The 23,253-nt window shown below is 41.2% G+C and overlaps 1 protein-coding gene across 1 annotated transcript in view; it reads right to left on the reverse strand.

Annotated features, from left to right (window-relative positions):
• The window catches only part of LOC124545063 (ubiquitin carboxyl-terminal hydrolase 32), a 230,329-nt gene that overhangs the window by 130,713 nt on the left and 76,363 nt on the right, over positions 1–23,253 (reverse strand). Inside the window, exons 11-13 of the mRNA XM_047123861.1 lie at positions 20,041–20,173; positions 13,198–13,341; positions 12,770–12,914 (exon numbers count right to left, since the gene is read on the reverse strand). Coding sequence (XP_046979817.1) covers positions 12,770–12,914; positions 13,198–13,341; positions 20,041–20,173 — 422 coding nt within the window. The remainder of the gene's footprint in view (positions 1–12,769; positions 12,915–13,197; positions 13,342–20,040; positions 20,174–23,253) is intronic.

Raw genomic sequence — 23,253 nt, forward strand, 5'->3', positions numbered from 1 at the left:
AGGTTTAATAATGAATAGGAAAATAGGAATGCGTGTAAGCTACTACAAACAGCATAGTGAACGCATTATTGTGGCCAAGATAGATACGAAGCCCACACCTACTACAGTAGTACAAGTTTATATGCCAACTAGCTCTGCAGATGACGAAGAAATTGAAGAAATGTATGATGAAATAAAAGAAATTATTCAGATTGTGAAGGGAGATGAAAATTTAATAGTCATGGGTGACTGGAATTCGAGTGTAGGGAAAGGGAGAGAAGGAAACATAGTAGGTGAATATGGATTGGGGGACAGAAATGAAAGAGGAAGCCGCCTGGAAGAGTTTTGCACAGAGCACAACATAATCATAACTAACACTTGGTTTAAGAATCATGAAAGAAGGTTGTATACATGGAAGAACCCTGGAGATACTAAAAGGTATCAGATAGATTATATAATGGTAAGACAGAGATTTAGAAACCAGGTTTTAAATTGTAAGACATTTCCAGGGGCAGATGTGGACTCTGACCACAATCTATTGGTTATGACCTGTAGATTAAAACTGAAGAAACTGAAGAAAGGTGGGAATTTAAGGAGATGGGACCTGGATAAACTAAAAGAACCAGAGGTTGTACAGAGATTCAGGGAGAGCATAAGGGAGCAATTGACAGGAATGGGGGAAATAAATACAGTAGAAGAAGAATGGGTAGCTTTGAGGGATGAAGTAGTGAAGGCAGCAGAGGATCAAGTAGGTAAAAAGACGAGGGCTAGTAGAAATCCTTGGATAACAGAAGAAATATTGAATTTAATTGATGAAAGGAGAAAATATAAAAATGCAGTAAGTGAAACAGGCAAAAAGGAATACAAACGTCTCAAAAATGAGATCGACAGGAAGTGCAAAATGGCTAAGCAGGGATGGCTAGAGGACAAATGTAAGGATGTAGAGGCCTATCTCACTAGGGGTAAGATAGATACCGCCTACAGGAAAATTAAAGAGACCTTTGGAGATAAGAGAACGACTTGTATGAATATCAAGAGCTCAGATGGAAACCCAGTTCTAAGCAAAGAAGGGAAAGCAGAAAGGTGGAAGGAGTATATAGAGGGTCTATACAAGGGCGATGTACTTGAGGACAATATTGTGGAAATGGAAGAGGATGTAGATGAAGATGAAATGGGAGATATGATACTGCGTGAAGAGTTTGACAGAACACTGAAAGACCTGAGTCGAAACAAGGCCCCCGGAGTAGACAATATCCCATTGGAACTACTGACGGCCGTGGGAGAGCCAGTCCTGACAAAACTCTGCCATCTGGTGAGCAAGATGTATGAAACAGGCGAAATACCCTCAGACTTCAAGAAGAATATAATAATTCCAATCCCAAAGAAAGCAGGTGTTGACAGATGTGAAAATTACCGAACTATCAGTTTAATAAGTCACAGCTGCAAAATACTAACACGAATTCTTTACAAACGAATGGAAAAACTAGTAGAAGCCAACCTCGGGGAAGATCAGTTTGGATTCCGTAGAAACAGTGGAACACGTGAGGCAATATTGACCTTACGACTTATCTTAGAAGAAAGATTAAGGAAAGGCAAACCTACGTTTCTAGCATTTGTAGACTTAGAGAAAGCTTTTGACAATGTTGACTGGAATACTCTCTTTCAAATTCTAAAGGTGGCAGGGGTAAAATACAGGGAGCGAAAGGCTATTTACAATTTGTACAGAAACCAGATGGCAGTTATAAGAGTCGAGGGACATGAAAGGGAAGCAGTGGTTGGGAAGGGAGTAAGACAGGGTTGTAGCCTCTCCCCGATGTTGTTCAATCTGTATATTGAGCAAGCAGTAAAGGAAACAAAAGAAAAATTCGGAGTAGGTATTAAAATTCAGGGAGAAGAAATAAAAACTTTGAGGTTCGCTGATGACATTGTAATTCTGTCAGAGACAGCAAAGGACTTGGAAGAGCAGTTGAATGGAATGGACACTGTCTTGAAAGGAGGATATAATACGAACGTCAACAAAAGCAAAACAAGGATAATGGAATGTAGTCTAATTAAGTCGGGTGATGCTGAGGGAATTAGATTAGGAAATGAGGCACTTAAAGTAGTAAAGGAGTATTGCTATTTGGGGAGCAAAATAACTGATGATGGTCGAAGTAGAGAGGATATAAAATGTAGGCTGGCAATGGCAAGGAAAGCGTTTCTGAAGAAGAGAAATTTGTTAACATCGAGTATAGATTTGTCAGGAAGTCATTTCTGAAAGTATTCGTATGGAGTGTAGCCATGTATGGAAGTGAAACATGGACGATAAATAGTTTGGACAAGAAGAGAATAGAAGCTTTCGAAATGTGGTGCTACAGAAGAATGCTGAAGATTAGATGGGTAGATCACATAACTAATGAGGAAGTATTGAATAGGATTGGGGAGAAGAGAAGTTTGTGGCACAACTTGACCAGAAGAAGGGATCGGTTGGTAGGACATGTTCTGAGGCATCAAGGGATCACCAATTTAGTATTGGAGGGCAGCGTGGAGGGTAAAAATCGTAGAGGGAGACCAAGAGATGAATACACTAAGCAGATTCAGAAGGATGTAGGTTGCAGTAGGTACTGGGAGATGATGAATCTTGCACAGGATAGAGTAGCATGGAGAACTGCATCAAACCAGTCTCAGGACTGAAGACCACAACAACAACTTCCTTTTGGAAGTCTTACGGAAATGTTATATCTGATACAAACATTAATGTTTTTGAAAACTGCAAACATCCCGGGGGAGAGGAAAAAAGAAAAGCCTGAAGGAATCAAAACTTTTAAGGATGCACAGGTATGTGTACTAGCAATATAAATGCCCAAAACAACCCTTTGTGGGACGAAATGGCCGTTTTCATCCATGAAACAAATTGTGAAAGCAAGTACCAGTATAACTAGTGCACACAGAGAAGAAAAATTTCAGCGTGTTAAAAGAGTTAAAATGAGGCAGAATCACTGATGCCATTCCACAACATTTTGGCTCCTGTGACACACACACACACACACACACACACACACACACACACACACACACAGTGATGAGCAAGTTGTGCAAAGTGACTAATATGTGAGATGACTACCATCTTGCCTGCATGGCCATAGTTGGCTACACTGGTTTGTCCACAGAGTTGACTCAATATGGGAGCACTACAACAAGTGAGGAACTGGTCACTGTATAAACTCTCTTAGTTTTTGTGGGACAAGAGACAGTGGAGACCCAATCCAGGAGGATTGTGGAAAAGGATTTATTCCAAAGACAACTCGCATCAACATAATTCAGATAAGTCTGTACTGGGAAGGGGCAGGGGGACCATATAACATGCAAAGTAGTACTTTTGCCATTTGGTGCTCACCTCCTCCTTGGCTGCAATTAGGTGGTAGTTATTCATTTTGATGGTTATCTCTGCATAAAAGGCAAGTTCAGCATAACTGGTATACAGAACTGCTTTCACAAGTGGCCCTACCTATGATGGGGCAAATAGGATGTGCTAAGTGGGCACATAGGATGTAGGGATACAAATCATATGTCAAGGGTTGGAAGTAGATGGAAGCTCACACAAGTCAAGCTCAAGTGGCTGCGGATTTTATTACTTAATTTAATAAAGCACTGAAGCACTTATTGCTAAGATGCATTCTGTGACTTCAAACACCTTCAGGTTGGCATAAATAATTTAGGAGTGAAGGAAGACAAATAGTAGAAGGATTTATAACTTACCAGTGTTAAGTGTCCATGTACTTAGGTGTTGTCGAGATCTGAGTTTAATTAGAATGGTAAATGGACAATTAAATTATTGTTCTAGAACTAAGAAGATGGAACAAACCATTTCTGTATGGACTGAGCTCCTCCTAACTTTATGTTAATTATCATTATGAACTGTATATAAAGCATAAAAAGGAAGGAAGCCATTAGGTCTTAGGGAGGCCAAGCTTTTGCCCTTGTTTCCATTCGGTGAACACCTTTTTTAAATGGGAAAAGGTAAAGAAGGCAGACCAGGCAGACAACAGTGAGATATGGTAACAGGTGGCCTCTCGCGTTCCATTATGTGGAACAAATTTTATGTAGGAAGACAGTTTACCGCAGATACTCTGGGCAGTCAAGAGTAGCCAGTCTGTCGTAACAATGACAGCCTGTGTTTCAGTGCACTCTGTAAGAAATTACTACTGTGTGCTAACATGGGCACATATGCTCCTGCATTAACAAGTTGTCTTTGGTAGTTATTAGCCATGGTTGCAAGATTTACCACATTAAATTATGATGTTACAACATTTGTACAACTTGGCTTCAAGTGAGCTTAATTAGGGCAGCTATTACAATGCCACTGTAATACCAATTTAACAACAAATGCAAAGAATTTGCAGAAGTGTTTTTGGTATCATATCCTCAACTGCACTACTGCTCACAAAGCAAAGCAAGTTCTAACATTATTCAAACATAAAATAAATAACGGTTACAAGTTGAATGAAAACTGATAACTTTATTAAAATATAATGGAAAAAATGCAACACTCAGAAGGAGCTGGGAAACAAACAAAAGTTGGTAGGCCTGTTTCTACATCTGGAAGATGATGTCTATTCAAATTTTGCACCAGTCGCATTAGAGTCGCCATAGTAGCTTATCTATGAGGATACAAGTCATGTTTGCTTTAAAGACATGCTGTAATGGTAGTGAGAATTAGCTACCTTTGAGATTGGACGTGGCGAGTTGATGTTAGTCAAGAATGCCCTTAAGGCAGTAAAGACACCGTTATCAACACCTCACCGAGTTTGAACGGGGTCGTGTAATAGGGCTACGAGAAGCTGGATGTTCCTTCTGCGATACTGCAGAAAAACTTGGCAGGAATGTAGTCACTGAACAAGAATGTACAATCCCAAGAAGATTGGACTCCAGACAGTCGTGTGGCACTTCCGAGAGGGAAGACCATTACATTTGACATATGGCCCTGGTGCACAGTATTGCACTTGCAACAGCAATTTGAGTGGCAGTTGCACCACAGTAACACAGCAAACTGTTACAAATCTGTCACTTCAAGGACAGCTTTGAACTAGAAGTGAGAGCACATTGGAGGGCAGGGTGGAGGTCTGTTGTGCTTGTTGATGAAAACTGGTTTTGCAAATTATGACTGTGATTTTTAGGAGAAGGCCAGCTGAAGTCCTGCAACCAACCTGTCTGCTTGCTAGACACACTGTACCTACATCCCTGGAGTTACGGTCTGTGGTGCGATTGCGTATGACAGCAGAAGAACTCTCATGGCTATTCCACGCACCCTCACTGCAAAATTGTACGTCAAACTGGCAATTTAATAATTTGTACTGCAATTCATGATCAGCATTCCAGGGGGTGTTTTCCAACAGGACAACACTCGCCTACATACCGCTATGGTAACCCGATATGCTCTACAGGGTGTCAAAATGTTGCCTTGGCCCACACAATCACTAGATCTGTCTCCAATCGAGCACATATGGGCCATCAACAGATGACAACTCCAGCATCATCCACAAACAGAATTAACCATACGTATATTGACCAACCAAATGAAACAGGCCTGGAATTCCATTCCACAAACTTACATCTGGCAGCTGTACAACACAATGCACAAATGTCTGCATGCTCGAATTTAATATTCTGGTAGTTACACCTGTTATTAATGTACCAGCATTTCACACTTGCAATGGCTTACCTCGTGCGTACATAAACATGTGGTCTTACAATGTTAATCACTTAAATATGTTACCAAGACAAATGTATTCTCGAAGCTTCATTACTATACTTTTTTTTTTCCTGGAGCAGATTTGAATTTCAAGAGGAATTGCTCAAGTTGAGATTAGACATGGTCCCTGTTCCAGTGGGGAATGCAGTGAATTTGTTAGGTGGACAACATAAATATCAAAATGATAATTCAAAGTAATATTTAGCTTCTAAATACGATGTTCCAATATTTTGTCTACTGTACACTTCGGAAGCAGTTCGATAGCCCAGTTAAAAGTCAGTCAGGTAAATACATTGTCAAGATTAGTCAGAGAGTATATTATCATCTGACACACACACACACACACACACACACACACACACACACACACACACACACACACACACAGAGAGAGAGAGAGAGAGAGAGAGAGAGAGAGAGAGAGAGAGAGAGAACAAACTTTCCTAACTTTCCTAAAGGATGTGTGCTATGTATACCCAGTGAAACCCCACTTTCACACTTTTCAAGTGACTTTTAAAAAAAAACTGTATAAAAAGTAAATAAACTTAAAAATGAAGGAAACAAATTTTTAAGTGGTAAAAGTTATATATAGGATCCCCGTCCCCCAAATCACATTTTCATAGTTTCAGTATGGTACATATACATGACAAACACCAAAATACTCGTTAGGGTCTTGTTTATTACCTAATAAAGGTTATCTGAATTTTGTACTGTTTATCTGCAACTTAACTGGACCTGGGAGATAGATACATTTGACTTAATGTCTTTAATCGTAACTGTTGTTTTAGGAAAACCTGCAACTGTGTGATGTTCATCATTTAAACAATAAAACAATGCATCAGTTAAATATTTTTTCCCTGCTTAGCATTATGCATTTTGAGAATTTATCATCATCATCAAGCATAAATATTTACATTAAGTATCTTGTGTGATGTTTGGACGTGTTTCGTCCTGCATCTCTTCCACTGCAGTCATCTTTCTGAGGTTATAAGGTATTGTGCATCCTCCATTGTGCAGAAACTCATATATATGTGAACCATCACTTACATTGTTTATTTGTGAAACATCACAATGAATATTTACATAAATATTTGCACTTGACAATGAGAACAAATTCTCAAACCACATTGTGCTAAGCTTGAAAAAATACACAACTAGTGCAGTGTGCACACATGCAGTAAAGACAGTTTAAAACTAGTTGTGACTGGTCATGATACTTTTACTTGAACGAACATTGGCTACTTGAAGGCCAACGACAAGCCAGCATCATTTTATGACAGCGACATCAGTTTTTTTCTGTGAACATAGTTTCAAAAAGCGTAAAGTATGGGAAAATTATAATTATGTTAATGCAAAAACAGGTGCTAACTAATATTGTAAACATGGGAACTTTGATGAAAGCAATTAACCCTTTGAGTACTGCAGGCATGATATACCGCGGCAGTCCACCTTGCCGCAGGGCCTGCAGACGTTGTTTGCCGCTGAAGTGGGTTTTCCCGTGGGCCCTGCAGACAGTATTCACTGCGCGGCCTGGCCAGTACTTGAGTCCTAATGACGTCTTATAATGCAGCCGCTTCCACTGCCTGTGGGACTGCGGACGTCAATAGTTGCTCAGGGCTACATGCTGGTCCATCGCAAGTTCTTTTGTCCCGTGCAATCCCTTGGTTGAATGTACCCTACTTATTGTTCTGTGCTGCTGTCCCTGCTATCTGACAAGGAGTGACAGTGACAGTGAGTGAGGCATCTTCAATGAATGTAGTGACAATGAAGATCCATCAGAAGAATCTCTTAGTAATACACCTCCATGTACTTCACCTAGTAGAGCTCGCCAGGACAGTTCTTCAGATCCTGAAAGTGAAGACGAATCGATCCGTAAAAGGCCACACCATAGTGAGAATGAGAAATATGATTGCCAAGAACGTAATTTCAGTCCAGCACTTCATGCATTTGATGACTCATCTTCAGGACACAATTTCCAACTAGCGCCTGATTCAAGTGTTCTGTCCTTGTGATGCTATTTCTATCAGAAGATCTCTTGAAATTTATAGCACTTTAAACAAACCGATTTTTCACTTTGACCATGGCAAATATGTCGGAATCAGTTCGTTCTCAACTATCCACCTGGAAAAATACAGGTTTTGAGGAAATGTATAGCTTCATTGGTATTTGGCTTCTCATGGCTCATGTTAAAAAGTTGAGAATAAAGGAATTTTAGTCCAGAGATGTCCTTCTGAGTACTCCAATTTTTGGCGAAGTTATGTCCCATGACTGTTTTATGTTACTTTTGAGAATGTTGCATTTTAGTGACAACTTGGCCAATCATGGAGGTGACTGATTGATTAAAATTAGAAAAATAATTCACACAGTTCGTGTGGACTGGCGTTCTGCAGTGCATGACAGAACCCTGGGTCAGGGGAGACTTACTGCATGTGATGAGAAGGAAAGATAGATTGATGGGGACTGCACCGGACAAGATATAACAACCTGAGAGTTTCAACATGGAAGACTAGGTAATATGCAAGACAGAAGTTACTGCTAAAACATTGTGTTCGAGTTAATAAGAGTTAAAAGCTAAGTGCATTGTGTGTAGCAGAGGTTGGGGGTGACGGCAAAAAATAGCTAGGTCAGAAACTGAAAGATTTAGAAAGCTACAGGAAGTGAAGAAAGGAGTAGTTACTGTGAAGAAATATTGAGACAAAAGAAATTAATGCTAATTAAGGCCAGGTGGGAGGCAAGAACCAAGGACATGTACCACTAGTTCCCACTTGCAGAGTCCTGAGAAACTAGATCTGGGGGAAGAATACAGATGACGCGTGTGGTGAAACAGGCACCAACATCACAACTGTCATGTTGTAGAGCATGCTCTGCAATAGGATATCTTGTGTTGACAGTATGGGCCATCTGCCTATGTCCATTCATCCTATCTGGTAACTTTGTGGTAGTCATGCCAATGTAAAATGTCGAAGAGCATTTACATAACAACTGGTATGGAGGGTGGGTAGGGCAAGACTTGAAGTGGGGACAGTCACAGTGGTAGGAGCCATAGGGTAGGGAGATGGATGCAGTAGTAGCTTAGAGCCTGACAGGAAGTTATCCTAGGTGTGGTGGGCAAAATCTCAGACAGATTGGATCTCATTTCAGAGCATGATTTTAGGATGTCATGGCTTTGTTGAAGTAGCTGATTAATACATTCGAGACCAGGATAATAGTGAGTGGCAAATGTTGTGATCTGAAGTTGTTTTTTGGAGTGATCAGCAGTGCCAGATTGGATGTGATGGCCCGGAAAATCTGGATGTAATTACCCCACCAGCTTAGTTCAAAAGGAAGATTTCCCGGGCCACTACATCCAATCCTGGTACTGCTGATCCAAAACACAACTTAGAAGTACACCACTTATAGCCTGTATTTTCCTGGTCATCAATGTATTAATCAGCTACTTCAACAAGGCCGTAACTTCCTAAAATCATGCCTGCATACAAGATCCATTTTGTCTGAGATTTTGTCTGCCACACCTAGAATAGCTTTTCATCGTCATCCCAACCTCCGAAATATCCTTGTCAGACACTACGCTCCTTCTGCACCCATCTTCGTACTGTATGGCTACCACCCCTGTGACCGTCGGTGCTGGTAGACTTGCCTATGCACCCTCCCTACTACCACATACACCAGCCCTGCCAATGGCAAAAAATATACTACTAAACAGAGAGCCACCTGTGAAATCACACACATCATACACTGGGTGTTATGTAAACACTGTTCAGCCTTTTACTGTCACCAAGTTACCAATTAGGATGAATGGGCACAGGCAGAGGGTCTGTACTGGCAACACACAATATCCTGTTGCAGAGCATGCCCTACAACATGACAGTCATGACCTCAGTGCCCGTTTCACCACAAGTGCCATCTGGATTCTTCCCCCATATCTAGTTTCTTAGAACTCCACAGGTGCTTGAGCTACATGCCCTCGGTTCTTGCAAACCACCTGGCCGTAATTTGTATTAATTTCTTCCATCTCAGCATTTGTTTGCAGTGATTACTCCTTTACTCACTCCATTTTAGTTTTCTACATCTTTCATTTTCTGACCTGTCTATTTTTCACCGCCCCCCTCCGACCCATGTTACATACAATTCACTTGACTTTTCATTCTTATTAACTCATGCACAATGTTTTAGCAGTAATCTCTGTCTTAATATTACCCAGTCTTCCACCATGAAGCTCTCAGGTTTTCACATCTCTTCTAGAATAGTCCAACTATCAGCCTTTCCTTCTCATTCTGTCTGGTAAGTCTCCCCGACCCCGGTTTCTGGATGACTTTTCCGAACTCCACCCCTTTTCCTGAACGTGTCTATTTCCTTTCCCTTCACTACTCTTCCTTTCCCTTCAACCCCTCTATCGAAGGAGGATCCACTGGCTTCGAAAGTTTGCTTAAGTAAAACCTTTTTTTTTATGTGGAATGTTCTCCTAGTGTCACTCAGTGAGTAGGATTTGTGCAATTAAACCAATACAAAAAGTGTTTGGCTGTTGTGTTTCTTGAAGATGGTAATTTCAGTCTACATGACAGCAGTGTTGATGTCAGGCGACTAGTCTCACATGAGTGTCCTCATTCAGTGCATGGAGTGTCCAGACTTTAATCAGATAGATCGTGTTTGAGATGCTCTTGGGAGGTATGCTGGTGATCAAACACTCATCCACACTAGACTCTTACCTCATTTTGAGCAACTACGGAAGAAGCATTCACTACTATGTGGTTATGACAAAATAGTTAAAAGCATCACACATCATTCTATGTGCTGTATTGCTACACTAGATATTAGCACACTTTACCTACATTACCTGTACTACAGAAAAAACACGAGATATAGACATTTCAACCTGTTCTAAACATGAATAATAATTCTTTGTAAGGAGCATTGGTTGCACGTATTGTTCATTTAATTTCTTGTACTGTTTACATTGTTTAATGTTTCAGCACATTCAATAAACAATTGAGTTGTTATTCTCGAACAATGGAAACTACAGGTAAGAATATCAACAATGTATGAAAAGATAAGATTGCTACTTACCATGAAGATGACACATTAAGTTGCAGACATGCACAATTAAAAGACATTTACACAGAAGTTTTCAGCTACTGCCTTCATTCACACAAGCATGCACACCTCACAAATGACCACCAACTCTGGCAGCTCAGACCAGAACGCATCTACTACGTGACATGGTACAGGTTGGGGAGGGGGGAGAGGGAGGGGAGAGGGGGGGAGAGGGGGGAGAGGGGGGGAGAGGGGGGGAGAGAGAGGGGGGGAGAGGGGGGAGGGGGGGAGGGAGAGAGAGGGAGAGAGGGAGAGAGAGGGAGAGAGAGAGAGAGAGAGAGGGAGAGAGAGAGAGAGAGAGAGAGAGAGAGAGATGGGGGGGGGGGGGGAGGGCTCTTTGGCAGAGAGTGCAGGGACTAGAATGGCAACAAGAATAGTGTCAGGAGTTTGTGGGGCAGGAAAGTGGAGAAAGCAAAGCGAAAAAGGAGAGGAGTGGAGAAAGGTGGGTGAGTGCACTGACAGGCCAGCAAACAAAGAAGGTGGGAGATGAGAATGGGGAAGAGATGATATGACAGAGGGGTGGAAATTGTTCAGTGGAGGGTGTGGGGACAGAATGTTATAGGTTGAGGCCACAATAATTATGAGAGCATAGAATGTGTTGAGGATAACTCCCATCTGCGCAGTTCAGAAAAGTTGGCAGTGGAGGGGAGGATCCATATGGGTTGGGTAGTGAAGCAGCCATTGAAATCAAGCATGTTATGTTCACCTTCATATTGTGGCACAGGGTGGTCTACTTTGCTCTCGGCCACAGTTTGGTGGTGGCTCTTCATCCTGGGGAACAGCTAGTTGATAGTCATACCAATATAAAAACTTGTGCAACGATTGTAGCAGAGCTGGTACAGGACATGGCTGTTTTCATAGGTGACCCAGTCCCTGATGGGACAGGACTGGAACAGGAAGTGCTGAGCGGATCAATTGAACAAGTCTCCCACGAGCGTCTCCCACACAGGTATGGTGTGCTTGTGGCAAGTGGATGGGATTGAGAGTGGCATAGGGATAAACCAGGATGTTGTGGAGGTTGGGTGAGCGATAAAACACCACTTTAGGAGAGGTGGGAGGGATCTCTGGTAGGATGTCCCTTATTTCAGGGCATCACAATAGGTAATCGAAGCCCTAACAAAGAATGTGGTTCAGTTGTTCCAGTCCAGGGTGGTACTGGGTGACACTGCTTTGTGAGGTTCTTGGAGATGGTAGGACGATTGGAGTAATGAGTGGAAATGGAATGGGAGATATGTTTGCGGACTAGTCCTGGGGAATAGTGCCCATCTGTCCAGGCCTTGGTGAGGCCTGCAGCATACTGGACAAGGGACTATTGTCACTGCAGATATGCTGTCCCTGGATGGGCAGGCTGTAAGGGAAGGATTTTTTTTGTTTTAAAGGACAACAGCTGTCAAATGCAGGTAATGTTGGTGATTGGTGATTGGTAGATTTAATCTGCACAGAGGTGCAGGAAGAGCCATCAGAGACGAGGAGGGTCAACATCTACCACGATGGCACACTTACTTAAGGAGGACCACATGAAATAGATGGGAGAGAAGGTGTAGGGGTTGTGAAGGAATGTTGATTAGGATGTCTTGGCCCCGAGTCCAGATCATGAAGATATCTGAATGAACCTGAACCACACTAGGTGTCTGGCATTTTGGGAGGCTACGAAGGCTTCCTCTAAGTGGCAAATACACAGGTTGTCATAGGAGAGTGCCCACAGCTGTGCCGCAGAGTGTATAAAAACAAATACCTGGTGTCAGTTGTAAATATGGGTAAGTACTTCTTTCTGTCAACATGTTATATTGTTAACACTATTTATGACATCGCAGTAGTCTCAGAAAAGTAACATGTATGAATCTATATTTCAAAGAAAGAACAAACATCGAGCAGATGATTAAACATAGTAGTTTGTAAGATGGTAGAAAAATAATCAACTGGAGATCAATAAATTAGAGTTATTGTAATATCAAAGCATATACTCACTGAGGGCAGCAGCACCATAGCCCCCAACCATGCCAGACCAGGAAGCCTGTGGGGCTCTTGCCGGTGGCGACTGGTGCCGTAACAGCCTAAGGTTTAGTGGAAACAGCTCCAGTTCCTCTTTCTCACCATTCTTTGGAAGAATCACCTATTAAGTCCACCATGTATTTAGAATAGCAACTGTCTCCATGGTGAACGAATTTCTTAGTAGAAACACAATTCTCTGTATACACTACTCTTACAATTCATAATTAACTTATACAAAAAAAAACATCATTGTTTAAGCATGCAGAATTAAGTGGAAAATAGTAATATTTTTCATGTAAGCGAACAACTACCAGGAAACAGCAAATGTAACAATTTAATAACTAATTTGTCTGATGCTCCCCTATCCCCCTTCCCAACTTGAGAACACAGACATTATATCTCACCTGTCTTGGAAGTGGTGGTGAGCCTCCATACCATTGTGAAAGGGCCTTCCACAAAGAGTCTGGAACAAGTTCAAAATCACGTGGGTGCACAAGTTCGGGACTCCTTTTTAGCTTTCCACCCTCTCCAGTCAGCGGTGTGGCCACCTATTGTATAATCAAACATCATTTAGATCCAGAAACAAATGTATAAACACTGAACAATACCTAAAAAGAAACTTTGAAAATTTTTAGACAGTGGGAAACATATTGCACCAATCACTCCTCACTTACTAACATAATGTTTTAATTTTTTTTAAATGATACAAAAAAGGAATTGTCAGGACACACAAAAAATAAGTGAGAGTACTGTTTAATTTATGCAAAAAATTAAGAGGCGAAATGTTCTGATTGTATATGAGAAGATGCGATATCCTTACACACTGAGTTTGTGGGAGCTTTGGTATCCCTTTTAGCGGTGTTTGCATCTGTGGTGAGTAGCACACTATTTATGTAAAATCTTTGACTAACAATATCGGAATGTGAGTGGACTGTCTTTAAAATTCAATGGACACATATACAGAATGAATAATGACAGAATAACTAAACGAGTCTTTGACTTACTAAACAATCAGGAATCTAAAATAAGATGTGAGATTTACGGAAAACATGGGAGATAAGAATCAGAACACTTTCTACGGAAGCAGTAGGAAAGACAAGCTTTCAGGACAGGAAAAACTTAAGACTTGAAGAAAGTTTACACAAGGAGAGAGGCAACAACATTCTCAAAGAGTGGAAGTAGTGTGGGCCCAAAGGGAAGCTGCAGCTGAAAACAAAGAAGCAGAAACAATGTCTATTTATCCTACCCTCTAAAAGGGGTTATTCAAAATAGAAAATAAATTTAAAAAATATCAAATAATTATTTTTATTTGCAGACATATACTAACTTTATCTGCAAATAAAAACTTGAATTATCTATTTATCTGAATAATTATCTAGTTAGTTGATGTAATACTAATCTTTGATTAATGTGATGTCTACTGGGGATGACTAATTTTTTTGTACAGTATACTTACAATTCAGCAGCTCCTCGAGTTTTAACATTTATCAGTGCCTGTTCCCGTATAAGAACAGCAACACTCTCCAAATCCCTAAAATTACTGATAACAATATAAGGGAAACACAGATTTGCTACTCACCATAAATGTGACATGCTGAGTTGCAGACATGCACAATACTTACATATTAGCTTTCAGCCAAAGCCTTCTTCAGACAACAAAACACACACACACACACACACACACACACACACACACACAAACAAACAATCATTTACACAAGTGAGCACATCTCAAGCACATATGACCACCATCTCCAGCAGCTTGCACCGGAATGCAACAGTCATGTAAAGTGGAACCATCAATCTGGAGGGGGGCCAAGAAAAGGAAAGGGAAAGCAATGGATGGCTGGTGGGAGAGAAGAGCATTGTCTGATGGAGTGATGGAGTGTGCAGACTCGATTCCTAGAGAGCGCCTCCCCCCCCCCCCCCCCCTCCACCCACTACCCTGCTATTCCTTTCCTTTTCCCGCCCCTTCCAGAGTGATGGTTCCATTTTACATGACTGTTGCATTCCAATCCAAATTGCCAGAGTTGGTCATACGTCTTTCAGGTGTGCTCACTTGTGTGAATGAATGTGTGTGTGTGTGTGTGTGTGTGTGTGTGTGTGTGTGTGTGTGTGTGTGTGTGTGTGTGTTTGTGTGTTTTGTTTTCTAAAGAAGGCTTTGGCTGAAAGGTAATGTGAAAGTGACTTTTCACTGTGGCTGTCTGCAACTCAACATGTCATCTTTACAGTGAGTAGCACTCTAGCTTTTCCTCATACTGCTGAGATCCCTACCACGAGTTTCTACTGTTTAGAATTATTGATATATATTACTACCATCCCTCTGTTGCAAGACCCTTTAAAATATTGTAAGCTCAGAGTTTATGACATTTCTATCAAAGATTCAACACATTTCAAGATACCCATATCTCCCTCCTCACTTACGCAGTGTCTTTCAACTGCATTTATTATTTGCAAGGGTAGATGCCAAGTTCCACTATTTACAAAAGCAGTTTTACTCCGTACATCACTGTCTATCAATGATCAATATCCAATGTCATGGAGTACTTTCTCAAATATGTGACTGGCTCAAATAATATTTTGAGTGTAGAACACACACACACACACACACACACACACACACACACACACACACACACATACATATCCGATTACGCATGCAATTGCACACATGAATATTCAATTACAAAATCAGTGGTAAACTACTGGAGCCCAGTAAATTATTTATGTACCAAAACTAAATGCTACAAAGCAATATTAAATGGTACTAACACATTAAATTGATGGCGGAGGAGTTGTATGTAAAGGGATCCACAACCTGGATGCTACTATGACCTATTTTAGAGTACTGCTCCACTATTCAAGTTCTTATCAAATAAGACTGACAGCAATGATGATGAATTTCAGAGACATTCTACTAAGATCTTAATAAATCATTGTTGTGTGCACAGAAATGTAACCAACTCTCACATAACTGAGAAAACACACTTCAGTTAATGTTAAAAAATATATTGGTTCAACCATTTGTTTATAGTGTAAAACACTAAGATTGACACGTTTCGGAAGTCAAGCTTCCATCATCAAAATAATAAAAAAAAGTAAAAGAACCTGTTAAAACTCGCTAAAACGGAACATGCACCAGGCACAATAAAATTGATAATAAAATTAAAACATCGTGGCTACTTCCCTTGTTGCAGCCGTGTCTTCCAAGGTGCATCTCCACATTTCTCTTCTTCCACAATGGATAAAATTGTATATTACAAACGCTATGTAGATGATACGCTGCTTCTTATTGATGGACAAGAAAAAGAAGTTGCAGAAATAGTAAATAAATTTAACCAGTTACATGGTAAAATTAAATTCACTGTGGAAGAAGAGAAAAATGGTGAACTGCAATTTCTCGACCTAATTATTGGGAAACGAAATGATAGGCATTTAGGAAAACAACCACAACTGATGTGTTGATACAAAATAATTCCTGCCATCCTAATAGCCAGAAATTTTCTGCTTTTAGATCTTTGATAGATAGAGCCTTTAGAGTCCCTATGAATGAAGAAGACAGAATGACTGAGCTGAGCATCATGAAACAACTAGCCAGAGCTAACGGATATCACCAAAACATTGTCAATAAATTAATACGGCAGAAACAGTGCGCGAATGCCAGGAAAAATACCGCAAATAATATTACGAGAGTCACAATACAATATCTCGGTGATATTTCGCAAAAAGTGGCTAACATTTTCAAACCTTTTAAAGTTGATACAGCTTTTCAGACCAATAATACGCTGCGATTTAAACTAAGAAATAATTTACAGCAGGAAAGCGATAAATATGAGAGAGCTGGGGATGTATAAAATTCAGTGCAACACGTGCAAGGCAACCTATGTAGGCCAAACTGGTAGGTCCTTTAAAGTCCGTTACAAATAACATAGCGATGCTTTCCAGCTTAATAATTTCAAAAAGTCAGCTGTAGCCACGCATATTTGGGAAACGGGACACCCCATGTTGGGAATAGATCAGGATCACGTTTTTTACATAGACAGGACAAAGGCAAAAAGCTGGATCTACTAGAACAGCTGGAAATTACGATACATAGTGTGGTTAATCAGAACACACTGAATGAACAGCTAACTGGTGATACAAATAACTTTTTCACACATTTTACTGGTTTCTTTTAGTAACTACATTTTTAGCAATTGGCAGGATACCATCATTTCATGAGGTCCTTGGAACATGTATACATTATCTGTTTGTATGGACATCTCTGTGATTTCCTTGTTTACTTGCACGCGAGCTCACTCGCGTTTCAGTGTCTTGTTTGGCTACGTGGTGTGTGGTATCAACGAAGACGCACGGGCGGTCTACGACGATAGAGGAGAGAGCCATGTGGTTAGATGTTTAACACCATAGGTGACACCATTTTAGAGTTTTTTATATTTTGACGACTATGTGGATATGCACCTTGGAAGACACAGCTGCAACAGGGGAAGTAGCCACGATGTTTTAATTTTATTATCAATTTTATTGTGCCTGGTACATGTTCCATTTTAGCGAGTTATAACAGGTTCTTTTACTTTTTTTCTGTCATTCTGATGATGGAAGCTTGACTTCCGAAACACGTCAATCTTAGTGTTTTACACTATAAACAAGTGGTTGAGCCGATATTTTTTTAACATTGACATTCACAACCACGACCTCTGATCCAGTATGGATAAAATCAAAGCACACTTCAGTTGTATCAAGAGAAAGGATACAGAATGGCCTTAAGTACTTAGGTCCAGTGGGCATAACTCAAAGAACTGCTGATGGACACATTTAAAAGTAGCAAAAAAGGCACCCCTGACAAATCCTCTTTCATCTGTGTTTTCCCTTGTCCTCACAACAGGTGAATCCCTCTCAACCTTTTATTTGAGTGACCTGATCCAAGGAAGCATTCCAAAAGCCGGATACAGTTTCTTCGACCTTTGAAAGTGTCTATCATCAGTACTTGAAACATGGAACATGGATAATATCGTCCAGTAAATCTTGAGAACTGGTAATTGGGGTCACCTGTGTAACAATTCTACTACATTCATTAGGTGTCTCAAATAGGGATTGTGACAAATCAAGAGAGATTACAATGTGTGCTGAGACAGATAGATGGTCATTTCTTCTCTGCACCAAAAGTGAAGTGTCTTGTCAGATCGATGCACAAGACACTGAACTTTTATGGACATTTTCACTGCACTATAGAAAAACTGTACAGGCCACAGAAGCACACCCTGAATTGAACCTTTTGTTGCTCTACATCCGTACTGCTGGGCCTCATTCAGTGAAAAACATTCAGAATTCTTTCGTGTGCCGATATTTTCCTCATCGGCGTAGCCTCTCCCTCCAGCATACTGTGATTTTATTGCAAGATGAGTATGGACAATTGCATGTGCTTATTCCTAAAGTGCTGCAAAAAGATGTGTTGCGATTGCTGCACCAATGGCACTGGGGAATCGTACACACAAAATAGTTAAGCATTTTGGCACTGTACTTTGCTGACAATGGATGCCCACATTGAACACATGATGTCACAGTGTCACATTTGTGCTGAGAATCTGTTGGCCGTGCCGCAAACATTTTCCATTTGGCCAAAGTCTCAATTGCCATGACATACTGACTTTGCTGGTCCGTTTCAGAACATTCGTTGTCTTATTATTGTGTTGATCACAGACAACGGACCACACTTTACGGCAAGGACTTTCAACAGTTCTGTATAGTCAATGCCATCACTGACCTTACCAGTGCTCCATTTCATACCCAATCGAACAGACATGCTGAACGATTCCTGAGTACAATCATGCAACAGATGAACGATCTATGTACCTCCCACATGAGAGCCAGCATTGCTGCTCTTCCTCTCAATGAACTGCTTCCAGGCCTATGACAATCCAAACGCAGCTCCAGTTATTGCATACACCACAGTGCACGGAGCCTCCCATGCTCCACAAGTATTGCTTTCTGCCTAATGAATTCTTTTTAGAGTTTTTTAGATGTGCCAGGTGTTGGGAGAGCGGAACAATTCTTCAAAATTTGGGCACTTGAATGTACTTAATTCAAGGTCGTGCTGGGTTCGTGCACTCCCATCAGAACCAGATTCATGCTGCTCACTTGGGAGATTCTTCTGCAGATTTTCTGTCCTCGGATTCACATCCTACTGTGATCATGTGGCTGGTGCAGCCACACTTGAATGCCTCTTCAGCAATGCTTGCAGAACCGATGTAGCTAGACCCATTGCCTTCACTGCCGCAGCAGCTCAACTTTCTGCCAGCCACCGCAGACCAGGTGCCACGTCACTGTTGCCGCCGTCCTCTCCATTTTTCATCAGACTGGCTCAGGAAGAGGATGGGCACCCTGTCGGGAGTTTTCTGACCAACGTTCCCCTAAGAGCACAGGACGAATGTCAGGGAAGGGCACGGCCAGAGACTCAGCGTCAGTCCCAGTTGTGGCTCCCGGCACCTCGTGCCACCCAGTTTCCTGCCCACCCATCCCTACCCATTGTCAAAAGATGGCTCCCTACCGGACAATGGCGTGGTGTTTTCAGGGAGAAGAACATTCAGTCCAAACACATCAACTGCATGCTGACCAGCACAGTGCTGTGAAATGGTATCAAGAAGGCGCTGACCCGTGCGCCAATTGAAAGAGCAGCCAGTCCGCATCTCCAGGAAGACAGAATTCAGTGTCCCTGCCAATGCTGATTTAACCAGCTGCCCATTGCTGGTCAGCCCTGCTTAGTCACAGACTTTGAGAGCATTAGTACTGATTAAGAGGAAGACTTTACTTAGCCTGCATTCTGCGAGTAGTAATACATAGTAAAGTAATTGCTTGTAGGAGGCAAACGAAGCACATGAATAAATAAGTTAAGTTCCTTTTCCTCTTAGAAATAAAGTGTTTTGTACTTATAATTTTGGATTTCTCCCACTGACCATTGTAACTTTTCTCCTTTCTTCTTTTTTTGTGCTGACTACCACAGTAACCAACACAACATTTACTTCTTCTGATCTTATGAGCACCTCATCATAATGTGAGTCAAGCTTACACACATTTCCTCACTAAATATGGTTTATGACCATTTCCTTATTACGTCACTGCTAAAATTTAAAACAAAGTTTCATCGGATTGTTCTCTGTGCCTTATGGTATTGGATAAACTCAGTTCTGATTAAGACTGCATCTTTAAACCAACTAGATGAAAACATTTAAAAAGAAGAACAGACTGACCTTGTAGGCCGGAGTTGACACAAGGTTTGTGTTGTCAATAGGCCCAGGTGGAGATGGAGAACCGCCGAAGGAGCTTGTGGCCTTTCGTGGCTGACGAGGTGACTGACTCGGGCTGGATGCGACACTTGATGATCTGTATTGGACAGAGAAACATGAACAATAGAAAGCATTGCATGTGAGAGCATAAACTCCACTCCATACAACATCTATTACTCTGTCACTCGTGTACTTCACTATACACAAATCTGAACATTGCAGTTAATTATTGTAATGATTACGCGGATAACATCTAGTTTTGAAATAGCTTCACATGAAACGCTTAAAAATAGGTCAAGGTAAAAGCTCTGCTCCCCTTCCTCCTCCCTCATTTAGCTGCTGGTAAAATAGCATTTTGCTCAAAATTTAGTACATAAATCCCAGTGAAGATACATAGCACAAGTTATTTGACCCCAGGGTGACAGGATAAGAGCAACCAACCTGTGCCAATAAGCTTTACTAAACATTGAGCCTTCTGAAATAAGTACTGGCCAGCAATTCTGTCTCACACTTATTAGTTTTCTTGATACCTTTTTCCTTCAATGCTGTTAACATAGTAGTATAAAATACAATTACCATAGATTATGTTACCAAAGTCAGCATTTCATAATCATGTATAAGAAATGTTTTCAATAGCTGTAATTTAATTACAAATTGTGAAAAGTTTCCTACACCGCAAATCAAATGATTTCATATATACGTAATAGCATAATAAAACTACAACTCTGGCCATTTGGTCCACATATATATTTTTTTCTTTTTATTCTTCTCTCTTGCATTATGTTTAGGCTTAAGAGTCGTCTTATTTTCTTTTATTTGGTTCTATTTCCTATTTCAACAATATTAAGTTCTATCTGCACATCCAGTTTTAAACAAATACAGTCTCATTAAGCCTGTCACATACCTCGGGAATTTCATTTCAATGTTTGTCGCCAAGTCTGAGCTACGCAGCAAAATTAGCACAAGCATTACTTCATAAAATCTCATTCTTATCTGTTTCCTTAATTTCGTAGGGAATACGAGAAGAAATGTGACACAGTTATGGCAAAATCCTGTTGGGAAAATGTAGAGGAATTGTATTTGAACATGGTCAAGCAACCGTTCTGTTACTACTGTCGAATATCTTATCTAGGGATTGCGAGAAAACTTAAGTGGGATTAGTGGACACACAGAGGCAACAATCACATGATTTCATTTATTTTTCCCTCTCTCTGCATACAAATGCAATAGGAAGGGAAACTGATGATAATGGTATGAGGTGCCCTTGCTGTGCACTGTACAGTGGCTTGTAAAGTATTAACATAGATGTAGATTACTTCTACCTGAATACACATCACAAAATGACCATCACCACAAAAACAGGAACTATCTCATATTAAGGGTTACCAACAGTAATTCTATGTGATCACTGATTAAGAATACAACAGGATATAAGGGAAATGGTACAGGAAGGAAGGGAGATTAAGAGCTTAGCATCCTATAGACAGCAAGGAGAAATTGGCTGCACCTTTCTGAAACCATCTAGCCATTTGCCTGGAGGGATTTAGGAAAATCACGGAAAAATCTAAGTCTGGATGGACAGAAGGGGAACTAAACAGTTGTCCTCCTGAATGCAAGAAAGTAATAGAAGTAACACAGGAAGCTTTTTCTAGTACACTGCACGGCACCTTGCGGATTACAGATCCAGACGTAGAAAAAAAAAAAAAAAAAAAAAAAAAAATCGACTTCACCTGGTCTTCCTCTACCTCAACCTCATTCAACATCGACCTCCACACCTCTGTCAACATTAAACTCACCAACCACCAAAGTACCTGCATTTTGACAGCTGCCATCCCTTCCACACCAAAAAATCTATACCATACAGCCACCTGTGGACAATGTATCTGTGACAACAAGAATTCCCTTGTCCAGTATGCTGGAGGCCTCACAAAAAGTCTTCAAAGAGAGGCAATATTCTCCACACCTAGTCCACAAAAAGGTTTTCCTTGCTACACTGCCGCACACTGACAATCCTCCATCACCAGCAAGAATCAGCCACATAGGAGTGCAGCCCTCTTCAACCAATAGCATCCTCAACTGAAGCAACTAAACAATATCCTTCACCACAACTTTAATTCTCTCTCATCCTCCCTTAAATGAGAGGCACCATACCCAAGATCCTTTCCACCCCTGCTAAAGTGGTGTTCCAGTGCCCACCCAATCTATGCCCGTGCTACTCCTACTCCCAACACATCGCCACAGGGATCATATACCTGTGGAAGACCCAGGTGCAACACCTACCCAGTCCACCCACCCAGCACCACCTACTCTAGTCCTGTCACAGGCTTACCATACCCCATCAGCAGCCAGGTCACCTGTCAAAGCAGCCTTGTCATATACCAGCTTTGCTGCAAACACTGCACAGCTTTTTATGTCAGTATGATTATCAACCAGCTGCCCACCAGGATGAATGACCACCACCAATTACCACCCAATGGTTCAACATGCAGGTGAGCACAACATACTCAATTTCAACAGCTACTTCAATAGTTGCCACCTGTTCCTCCCCTCCATCACCAGCTTCTCCAAACTATGCAAGATGGGAGTTATCCTTACAACACATCCCCCCATTACCATAACTGTCCCGTTTCAGTCTCAGGTAACCCACTGTCCCCCACATCTCCCACTTGTCAGTTTCCCCTTTCTCTGCCCCATCACCCCCTAGAAACACACACCTCCCAATGCTCCCTTCAGTGTGTGCCACTCCTCACTGCCCCCTACAATTGTACATTGCATGTGGAAGACATATTTGCACCCTTCCCTCCAGAATTCCTTGCCTGCAAACCAGCTCCCCCTCTTTTCCACTAGTCGCTCAACCCCACTCCCTCTACACATCTCTCACCTCTCTTCCCCTATGTCTATCCACCTGGCATTACCCCCACCACAACCAGTCCACCTGCTGCTGTATTTGGCACCATATAGGGACGTGTGTGTGTGTGTGTGTGTGTGTGTGTGTGTGTGTGTGTGTTCAGACTGGATCCTTGTTCTAGAAGTCGTCCTACTTTTTTTGATATTGAAGAATAATTATATACTGCTGGAATTACTATTTACTGCATCTAACTGAAAGATCAGTGTGCATACAAAGTCATTTTGTCCACTGGACAAAAATTATCAGCAATCACCTTGCAAAATGACTAC

This window comes from Schistocerca americana, chromosome 8 (genome assembly GCF_021461395.2).
Source record: "Schistocerca americana isolate TAMUIC-IGC-003095 chromosome 8, iqSchAmer2.1, whole genome shotgun sequence".
Classification (NCBI taxonomy): domain Eukaryota; kingdom Metazoa; phylum Arthropoda; class Insecta; order Orthoptera; family Acrididae; genus Schistocerca; species Schistocerca americana.